Genomic DNA, 10656 nt, shown 5'->3' with positions numbered 1-10656 from the left:
AAGCTATAACCTACTAAGCCCAAACTTAGTGTGATTTAAGCTATAACTATTAAACCCTACTATAGAGTGACTTATGCTATAGCTATTAAGCCAAACTATAGAGTGATTTAATCTAGGCTAGACAATTTTTTGCTGTACACGAAAATCTACACACGCACGCATAATGTTAATGGGTTTGGGTCAAACCCATTAATAATGAGTTAACTTGTTTATGTGAATAATGCGTAAAATTAGGCCTGTCAAAATGGATATTGGATAGATATCCGATATCCAAACCCGAAAAAGTCGGATAATTGGATACTCAAAACCTGATTTTTCGGATATCAGATCGGGATCGGGTAGTGAGAATTTTGGATTATCGGGTATCGGGTTACCCGATATCCAATCGGGTATACCTAAAATTATCTGATTTGTTTTCTAAAATTAATAAATTATGATTTTTTATTATAATTAAATGTAATTTAATTTCTTAACAATATTTTAATTAATACTTAATAGTTAGCGTATAAGATATTTAATTACATTCTAATTTCATTGACTTGTGATCTTTTGAATTTTGAATCTTTGATGATGTTATTATTAAATCTTGATTCTTATGAATTATTGAATTGTGATGTTTATAAGGGATGGATGTTTGAACTTAATGAATTTGATGGTTATTGACTTATTCTGGATGGATGAAAGAAGATAATATGTATAATTTATAAAATTTGTATTTTTAAAAGTTTAGGTTATTTTCTTTTCAATTCGAACTACTACAAGAATTTTGTATTCCTAAAAGTTTCTAGTTATTTTCTCTTAAATTCGAATTAATACAAGAATTTTGTATTCCTAAAAGTTTCTAGTTATTTCCTCTTAAATTCGAACCACTACAAGAATTTTGTATTTCTAAAAGTTTGTAGTTATTTTCTCTTGAATACTGCTCCCTACATCCCTCATTAGTAGAGGCATTTCTTTTCAGCACGAGATTTAAGAAAAATTATTTTAAACGAGTTAGGTAAAAGGAGAATAAAGTAGAAAGGAAAAATGTAGAAAGATGAATGGAGAGTAAAGTATGAGATATTAAAGTACATTTTGCCAAAAGAATAAATGACTCAACTACAGTGGGACAACCCAAAAAGAAATACGAATCCAAGCCCCTTAGCTCAAGTGGTTGAGAAGGGGGGCAGGGATACCGCGCCATCCTAGAGGTCACGTGTTCGACCCCTGGGAGGCGCATCTTGGGGATTTATTTCCCCTGGGGGTGATGAGTTCACTGGCCTAAACCCAGGAGCAGGGGGAGATAGATTAACTGGTCATGCCCATAATTGGGAAGATAGGTTAACTGGTCTGGACCCGTTACTGGAGGGAAGGTAGGTGGACCCGTTGGTCCCCTCCAAGACAACGAAGCGCAGCTCGGTGGTAAGACGCTTCACCTCCGACCGTTAGGCCGGGGGTCCGAGTCACTTCGGGGGTAGATGGAGAACCATCGTTGATCCTCCTTTAAAAAAAAAACCCAAAAAGAAATACGACTCAGCTACAGAGGGACGGATGAAGTACTTCAACTTTGTATTTAATTTGAATTAAATAATATTAAATAAATTCTAAAAGTTTGTAGTTAATTTCCAAAAAAAAAATCAAAATCACAATAGGGATTGGGTACTCGATTTTTCGAGACTGGATACCCGAAATCAAATTCGGGTTGGGTATCGGGGTATTAGATTTTGGGATTTTCGGGATTGGGTACCTGAAAATTTCGGATCGGATATCCGTGGGTACCCAATTTGACAGGCCTACGTAAAATAATTCTTAAATAGATGAGACAACATCAAATGCTTGCAACTTAATCAAATTAATAATTTTGTCGAAATGTATAACGATGATAAGTTGTTTGCAAAATGATCTCAAAGAATGAATGGACCAATTACATAATCAAGCGAAGTATGTTATATAGAATGGAATAACAATGACAACAAATTACATATTCAGAAACATGAACTTTCATAGGAATACAATAAAAGCAAGAGGTAGCTAAATCCCATACATGAACCCTAATGAATGAAATCTCTCTTTTGTAAGTGTGTCGATACGCTGAACAGACTCATTACTAAGATAGTTTTTATAATCTCCAATTTTCCCTTTTCTAAAGAATGAATTGTATGGCGATGGAAACCATGTTGTAGATTCTTTAGACTTATTGACATCATAACTGCTTAGCACCTCAATGCTGCAATTCTTCACAATATCATCAACTTCTTCCTCCTCCTCAAATGGACATCCTAAGAAATCACCCAATTTTTTGACATAGCCATGGGGATCTTCTAACATCTCCTCGAAAGTCACGAACATCACGTTCTTCGGCCTTTTCAAACTCAACTCTTTATAACCAAGCACATGATCATAGTAAGGCCCACACAGGCTAACCCCATCACAAAACTTGTCAGTTGCCTCATCGAGAGACCATGACCTATCTGGGTTCTCCATGTTCCACTTATTCACGAAATGCCACAAAGAGACGAGGACATCCTTGGGGTTCCGTGTCAAGTAAATAACCTTACATTCACTGGAATCAAGTGTTTTGGTTAGGAGTTGATAAGGTAAGTGTGTGGCAAATAATCGAGGGCGGTCATCCGATGGGGCTGCTAGAGCTAGCGGCTCATCAGCCTCTGCAAACACTTGTGCCTCCAAGAAGGGAACGAGGTCGTGGGGATGTTCGACTGCCAACTTATGTCTGGATGATCGGTTTAGGATGGAGTAGAGGATGGATTTGAGCCATGTGGTGCCTGATTTAGGAAAAGTAACCAAGATCACATCATTAGGAAGTGGCTTATAATTATTAATCACTCTTTTGTTTTTCTTCACGAATTGAGGTAAAAACCAAAAGCCTCCAAGTTGGACAAGATAATCATCTCCCAACCATTTTTCTCTTGGGAGAGATGATAAATCCATGTTTGAATCCATGAAAAGAGAATAGGCGATTAGAAAGAGAGAATTAGAGAGGGTGTTTGATGATGATCTATTTTTGCAACCATTGTATGCACTACTTATATTGGAGGGTGAACATGGAGATAGTATAATCAAATACGCTTTCTTGTGAAACTAAGTCAAAATAATTTATGAACCACCACTTCATGACATTATCTATTACTAGAAGTAAAGCTACTACCATCATAATACTACTAGCTATATTCAATGACATTAGTGTTATATAGAGAACGCAATTCTAATCCGCCATTATTTATAACGAAATCAAATATTTTGATCACGAAATTGTGTTTATTTTGTAATTATTGTAATTTTTAATGGCACACAATATTTCTACTATAGTCAATGCGATAATTTCGAAGTATATAAGAACAAGTAGGTTCTAATTTGGAGCCGTAATTATTTATAAGCTCTATGACAATTGACATTATCGTTGATTGTAGAAACGTTGAAATGTGTTCAATCTATTTGCATTTATTTGCTATGTCATCCCTAACAATTTACACCAACTCGAACTCATTTATTTTGAGTATATGGCACACCAAAGTAATTTTATGCCAACCATTCCATTTTTATCAAATTCAAAATTTACACCATTTTTAATATATTAATATATGTCATTTTTTTGCATTAGACCCATATGTGATGTTGTAATGTGTTTTTGCAGTATGGATGGAAAAGTTTTATAGCAAGATTATATAGTGGTATCCAACGAATTACACACACAACACTACTATGGTAATGGATTACCTTTGAATATAATGTTGTTGAAAGATCCATTTTCTTGTGGAATAGTAATAGTATTCTGATCACATTTCATACATTGATCAATAAATTATGAGCCAATTCTGCTTGCAACCTAATTAAGCTAACCTTTTTCACAAAATGAATAGTGATGATAAGTTATTTGCAAAATGAACTTAAAAAATTATATAACCAAGAAGACAGAAGTATATAATATAGAATACAATAAGCCAATAACAGTGAGAAGTGAGAACAAATTACAGTAGTATTTAGAAACTTTGGAATTCCATAGGTAAAAAACAAGTGCATGAGGGTGCTAAATCCCATACATGAAGCCCAATGAATGAAATCTTTCCTTCGTAAGTGTGTCAATACGCTGAACAGACTCATCACTGAGATAATTTTTATAATCTCCCGTTTTTCCTTTTCTAAAGAATGAATTATATGGCAATGGAAACCATGTTGGAGATTCTTCAGACTTATTAATATCATGGCTACTTAGCACCTCGATGCTGCAATTCTTCACAATCTCATCCACTTCATCTTCTTCTTCAAATGGACATCCTAAGAAATCACCCAATTTTTTGACATAATCATGAGGATCTTTTAGCATATCTTCGAACGTCACGAACATCACATTCTCTGGCCTTTTCAGACTCAGCTCTTTATAACCAATCACATGGTCATAGTAAGGCCCGTATAGACTAACCCCACGACAAAACCTGTCCGTTGCCTCATCGAGAGACCATGACTGATCTGGATTCTCCTTGTTCCACTTATTCACAAAATGCCACAAAGAGACCAGGGTGTCCTTGGGGTTCCGCGTCAAGTAAACAACTTTACATGGACTAGAATCTAGGGTTTTTGCCAGGAGCTGATAAGGTATGTGTGTGGCGAATAATCGAGGCGCATCTGATGGGGCCGCGAGAACTGGCGGCTCATCAGCCTCTGCAAACACTTGTATCTCCAAGAAGGGAACGAGTTCGTGGGGGTGTTCGACAACCAACTTATTTTTGGATGGTCGATTGAGGATGGAGTAGAGGAGAGATTTGAGCCACGTGGTGCCTGTTTTAGGAAAAGTAACCAAGATCACGTCGCTAGGAAGTGGATCGTAATGGTTGATTACTCTTTTGATTGAGTTAACGAATTGAGGTAATAACCAAAAGCCTCCAAGTTGGACGAGATAATCATCTCCCAACCATTTTTCTCTTGGGAGAGATGATAAATCCATATTTGAATCCATGGAAAGAGAATATAAGTTAGGAAAGAGAGAATTAGAGAGGGTGGATGATGATCAAATGCAGCCATTGTATGTACTAATTATATTGGAGGATGGCATTGCCACCAACATATGTTTCATGTACAAAACTTAGCTATTAGACATCCCATTATCTACAAGTTTGCACATAATCGAATCCCAACCACTAAAATGTGCATCACGATTTCAATCATTTATCATTTTGTGTGTAATGTTAAACGAAATCATAATATATAAAATAAAATTATTGCACTAATTACTGTTCTTTTAGCACTATTTAAAAAAAATATTTTAGTTAAACCACTTATACACTAAATGATCTCCTCGTTAATTACAAGTTTGCACATAATCGAATCCCAACCACTAAAATTATTTAGAAGACACTTGCAAGTTACTACAAAGTAGTACTCCATTATAGAATTGTGCAGTGCTAGCTAGTTAATAATCTATAATTAAGTTTTAAAGTTTAAATTACCGAGTACCTATAATAAGCTCGTTATACTTTATTGAACATTATTTCATTAATACTACTAACGAATGAGTGAGCTCAATAAATTCTTTGCCCAAAAGTTAAATGGTAACTTACCAACGTTGTGCTGGGGAAATTTAAAATTTTAAAATACAGTTCGTTATTAAGCACTTTAATTTGTGCTCTGTAAAATTATTAACATTAATTAAAATAATAGCAAGTTGTGCTTGGTAAAGTTATTTACTTTAATTAAAATTATTTAATTTGATTAAAATAAAACTTACCTTGCAAATACATTTTGTTTTGAATTTATTTTACAAAATTTATGGTATATACGTCCACAATTATTTCTCTGAAATACATTAATTTATTCTTTCTCAAATCTCGCGCGCAAAATCGAGTCATGCCGGAAAACCTCTATCCGATGAGAAGCCCGCCGACGTCGTCGTCCAAGATGCCGGCGACGGCGACCGTCTCCTTTGTTGTCATTCAGACATCACATCCCTTCTATTTATCCTCCCTCGTTCGATTCAATTTGGGAGTGGAAATTTTAAGCTTGTAAGCTTAATAAATTCGAATCTTTTCGAAATGAAGGTATGTATTCGATTGCTTCTTCTTAGCTGGAATTTAGAGACTGGATTGAATAAATCTCAACGCAAACTACAGGAATTAAAATCACTGAAAATTCCTTCCCTCTTAAATTTAATGGGTTTTGCCTGATTGCTTAAATCGAATCGTTTTGTTTGATTTGTTTAGTTGCTTGAGAATGTGAAAGCTATAGGTTGAGACCTTGGTTTAATTACTTGAATTAAAGCTTTAGTCTTGTTTTATTCGATTAACTTGAGAATTATGTTTTGTTGGCTTTGATTATTATTAATTTAGAACTTTAAATTATGTTAGAAACTTAACTAAGGTCCAAAAATGCCAAGAACCGAAAGTTTTTGGAAAATGGGGAAAATGGAATATAATTCTTGTATATTCATGCTATAATAGTAATTGATTTGCATTGAATATTTATATGCAATGCTATAAGGTGATTAAGCCCCAAGTAGTAGCAGAGGAAAGGATTAAGTGCAGTACTGAAAAGACCATTGTAGTGAGGTTTTTGGACATAAATATTTTCAACTAAAATCATGGCATCATGTAGATCACTGCATAATATCTATTGCTTGTAATCGTTTCAAAAGAAAAGAGAACTATATTTTTATTGGATGCTTGATGCATCAACTGGTACTAGTAAGTAGTACTAACCGATAAAATTATTGTGCATCTCTATAGATCAATTCTATATAAATGTATTTTCCTAAATATGCAGCCATCAGGGTGATTCCTTTCTTGCTTGCCTTTGGATCAAGACAAGGTTCATCTTAAGTTGATGATCTTCCTCGTCTTCTGATCTTTTTTTTGAGTTGCAAACGGCCTTCATGATATTGGAAATCTGGTAAAAATGCATAACCGAGTGCAAGTCCAGCAACTATTCCACTTGCATAACCTGATCCAGCAAATCTCCAATCAAATAAGCTCTCATTTCTTGAGTCGTCACCCTGTGATGGAGGTTGTAGCGCGGATCCAGTAGGCTGCGAGCAACTTCTTGACAGTGGCTCTCCACACAATCCAGCGTTCCCGAGATAGGAGTCATTTGTGTAGGTATTGAACTGGTATCCTTTTGGTATAAGCCCTGTCAAATTGTTGTTCGACACATTAAAAAAGGAAAGGAAAGTCAGGCTGGTAAGCTGCTGAGGAATTACTCCGGAGAGTTTATTGGTCGAGAGGTCTAAGGATTCAAGCTCGACCAAGTCCCCAAGCGATGGAGGGATTCTTCCATCAAAACCATTTCTTGACAAGTTGAGGACAACCAGTGATTTCAGGTTCCCAATCTCACTGGGGATCTTGCCATGGAACCTGTTGTTGGACAAATCAAGAGATACGAAAATGGTCAGTATCCTCACAAGCACCATCTCATATCCTTTACTCATGATTGTCACTGAATCTTGATAGTACTCATACTGCCCAATAGTTTTCAGGTTTGCAGACTTGATTTCGTTGTTCATCAGCATCTCATCCAGGCTGCTGAGGAATTCTCCTGGCAAATCTCCAGTGAACTGGTTGGAAGATAAGTCGATTATTCCCAGTTTCGGGAGCGAGAAGTTTCTCCTTGGAAGTTGTATTTGACCGTGTAGATTGTTGTTCCTCAAGACCAGAACTCTCAAGTTGGGAAGTTTCTCTAGCCAGAAGGGAAACACATCTGTGATCATGTTTTTCCCAAGATCCAACACCTCGAGCATTTTGCAGTTTTCTAATGACCGCGGCAGTTTCCCTTCCAAGAGATTGTTGTTGATATTCAGAGACTTCAGGCTGCTGGCTAATGCAAACTCCGTTGGGATTTGCCGGTATTTGTTCCCCTGCAGGTTTAAGACAGTTAGATTGGACATCAAGCCTAGACATTCGGGGATCAATCCACTTAGGTTATTCTGAGAAGCATCGAGAATGGAGAGGCTGCTCATATTGCAGATCCCAGTCGGAAGTGATCCCTGAAGCAGATTGCTTCGAAGATCAAGGGTTGTCAACGAAGTCAAGGAGACATTGGGGAGGAACTCTTCCATAGATTCAAGATTGTTGTGTGAAAGGATGACGTATTGAAGTGTGCTCTTCCAAATCCAGTTGGGTACTTGTCCCTTTATTTTGTTTCCGGAGAGGTCAAGGTACCATAGGCCGTCTAGCAGCTGCAGAAACTTCGGAAACTTGAAAACAGAGCAGGATCGCATCGCCAGTATACCTAATGATAGAGAAAATGTGGTGTTTACTTGACTAGATTCCTTCGGAAAGTCAACCTCGTTGTCTGAAAGATCCAGCTCATTTAGATAGCTAGTCCACAACCAGTCAGGAACATGCCCTTGGATTTCATTGTTTGAAAGATTCAAAGTCCTCAGCTGTTCTTGGTTCTTGAGGAAAGTCGGGAACTCTGTCAAGTTGCATCTGCTCAACTTTAGTTCATCCAGGCTTGGAAACATCAAATTTGGATCATCGTTTTTGATGTTTAAGCTATTGAATGAAAGGTCGAGGCTCGTCAAGTTGCTGAGATGCTTGAAAGCCTCCAGCTTCATGTAGCCAGTGAATCTGTTACTGGCAAGTGAAAGATAAGTGAGACTTGTTATCTCACTCATCGACGTTGGTATTCCACCACTCAGATTGTTCCCATTTAGATACACCTTCTCCAGTACTGAAGAGGAGGATGAAAATTCCCCGAGTTCTCCGCTCAAACGGTTATCGTTCAAGTACAGAACTTTCAGGGATGGAAGTGTGAAAATATGGGGATCTATGGAGCCTGTGAGGCGATTGAAAGATAAACGGAGGTCTTGAAGTTTTGGGAGACTGCTAGACCTGAAACTTGGGATTGAGCCCTCGATGCTATTATAGCTCATGTCTACTTCAGTTGCACTGGTTAGGTTTGCAAATGATGGTGGGATCAGACCGGAAAAGTTGCAGGTGTAGAGAAGCAAATTTGTCACAGACTCCAAATTCCCAATCGAATCTGGCAATTTTCCACGGAAGCTTGTCTCGTACAGAGAAACCAATTTCAATGAACTCTTCAAAGGAAACTCAGGTAGTTTGCCTGAAAGGGAAGGATTTCTGCTCACATCAATGGCTTCTAATCTTGGCAGCAGGAAAACGTTTGGAGAAAAGTTCCCATAAAGTTGGTTTGAAGCGAGATTCAACACTCGCAAATCCCGAAAATTGACTAGAAAATGGGGCACCTCTGAGGAGAGATTGTTGCTATTAAGCTTGAGAGTGTTTAAAGACTTGAGATTTTGAAAAGAAGTGTGGATGGGACCCGAGAGCTTGCAGTTTGACAAACTCAAGAATTTAAGGTTAGGAAGCACAGACAGCGCTCGAGACCAGCTCGAGCCTTGAGCTGAAAGATCAACATAATCAAGGTTGAGCTCTGTTAGTGCACTCAAGTTTCTAACAAAGGACTCAAGATTTGGTTTCTCGAGCCTCAGCCTATGTTTCTCCTCAATAGCAAATATGCGGTTGTAGTCCGGATCATTGAAAGTCGGGGGCAGCTCACAGAAGAAGACGGTGGAGAGATCAAGGGATTCAAGCCTCACTAAACTGGAAATCCCGGCTGGAACTTGATCAGAGAAGCAGGAAAAGGAGAGATTCAGGTGAGTTAAGTTCGAGAGCCTCTCGAAACCTGAAGGAATTGGAGTGAGCTGGAAGTTGTTGCCAGCCAGATTCAGATGCTGGAGGTGGTGAAGGTTGAATATGGCATCGATGTCGCCTGCGAGGCTGCTGTAGCTGAGGTTGAGGCCAACGACGTAGCCAGAGTGGTCGCATGTGACCCCATCCCACGAGCAGCAGTCGGTTTCGTTGTCCCATTTTGCCACCTTCATCGATGAGTTATCATCAAACGTGACAGTGGAGGAGTTGCGGCTGAGGACATCCTTCTGCAGCTGCAGCAGTGATGCTGCCTGATCGTTGAGGCACTGGTGCGAGCTGCTGCTGCGTCCGTGTGAATATTTTGAGGCAAAGGCTAGAAAGATGAGGAAGAGCAAAGAATTATACTTGCATGTGAGACCCATTGTTTCTGGTTATTTTGGGTATGGTTTATGGTTGGCACCTTGGTAGATTTATAGAGAATGCATATCAAGTCAATTTGTTTAAGATAAAGGTAGATATTTCTTTTCTCTTCTCTTGTTTAAAATGCGTGTTGTCTTGGTCCACAAACGGTTAGGGCAAGCTTAGTCCATCAAAATATGACCTATTGTGACTCTAAATCAGGATGGAGCATGTTTGAAAAGTCATATGTTAATATTTACATGGGAGTCCTTCACATTTGCTAATATCGGAACAAGATCACACATGCCTCGTCACTCCTTACCGTACATTTGGTTCAACACCGGCCAACTCCGTGTTGATATCTGAACATGATCACACATGCTTCATCGCGCACATCTAGCTCAAACATTGGTATGCTTTGATACAATTTTTTATTTTTACGGGAGCGAAGTGTGAACTCATTTATTGAAGCATAGTTGATACGTGAAGTGGAGATCAACCAAATCTTAGTAAGTTGATTTCATCCCAACTTGTAAGTTTGATGTGGTAGGTACCGTTCACATTCTAAATATCAGTGTTTATTTACATTTTTATAATAATTCAGAAAATGTTAGTAGAATTCCAACTCTTAATTTTGGAAGACAGAAATCAATCAACCAAC

General features: G+C 37.9%; 3 protein-coding genes across 3 annotated transcripts; all 3 read right to left on the bottom strand.

Moving 5' to 3' along the window:
* Nucleotides 1-2010: 2010 nt before the first annotated feature.
* LOC121754793 (cytosolic sulfotransferase 5-like) lies at nt 2011-2928 on the bottom strand. Its single transcript, XM_042150099.1, has one exon. The coding sequence runs from the start codon at nt 2926-2928 to the stop codon at nt 2011-2013; it is 918 nt and encodes a 305-aa protein (XP_042006033.1).
* A 1096-nt stretch (nt 2929-4024) lies between these two features.
* LOC121754792 (cytosolic sulfotransferase 17-like) lies at nt 4025-4939 on the bottom strand. Its single transcript, XM_042150098.1, has one exon. It carries the CDS (start codon nt 4937-4939, stop codon nt 4025-4027), a length of 915 nt encoding a protein of 304 aa, XP_042006032.1.
* Nucleotides 4940-6802: 1863 nt separating this feature from the next.
* LOC121754791 (receptor-like protein 7) lies at nt 6803-10018 on the bottom strand. The gene has a single exon (XM_042150097.1). It carries the CDS (start codon nt 10016-10018, stop codon nt 6803-6805), a length of 3216 nt encoding a protein of 1071 aa, XP_042006031.1.
* Nucleotides 10019-10656: the final 638 nt, after the last annotated feature.

Source organism: Salvia splendens, chromosome 11 (genome assembly GCF_004379255.2).
Source record: "Salvia splendens isolate huo1 chromosome 11, SspV2, whole genome shotgun sequence".
NCBI lineage: Eukaryota > Viridiplantae > Streptophyta > Magnoliopsida > Lamiales > Lamiaceae > Salvia > Salvia splendens.
The sequence above is the reverse complement of the archived record's forward strand: the minus strand, read 5'-3'. Positions and strand labels throughout refer to the sequence as shown.

Bases quoted from the DNA above. Each gene is read 5' to 3' on its own strand.
- LOC121754793 (XM_042150099.1), bottom strand. From the start codon at position 2,928: ATGGATTTATCATCTCTCCCAAGAGAAAAATGGTTGGGAGATGATTAT.
- LOC121754792 (XM_042150098.1), bottom strand. From the start codon at position 4,939: ATGGATTTATCATCTCTCCCAAGAGAAAAATGGTTGGGAGATGATTAT.
- LOC121754791 (XM_042150097.1), bottom strand. From the start codon at position 10,018: ATGGGTCTCACATGCAAGTATAATTCTTTGCTCTTCCTCATCTTTCTA.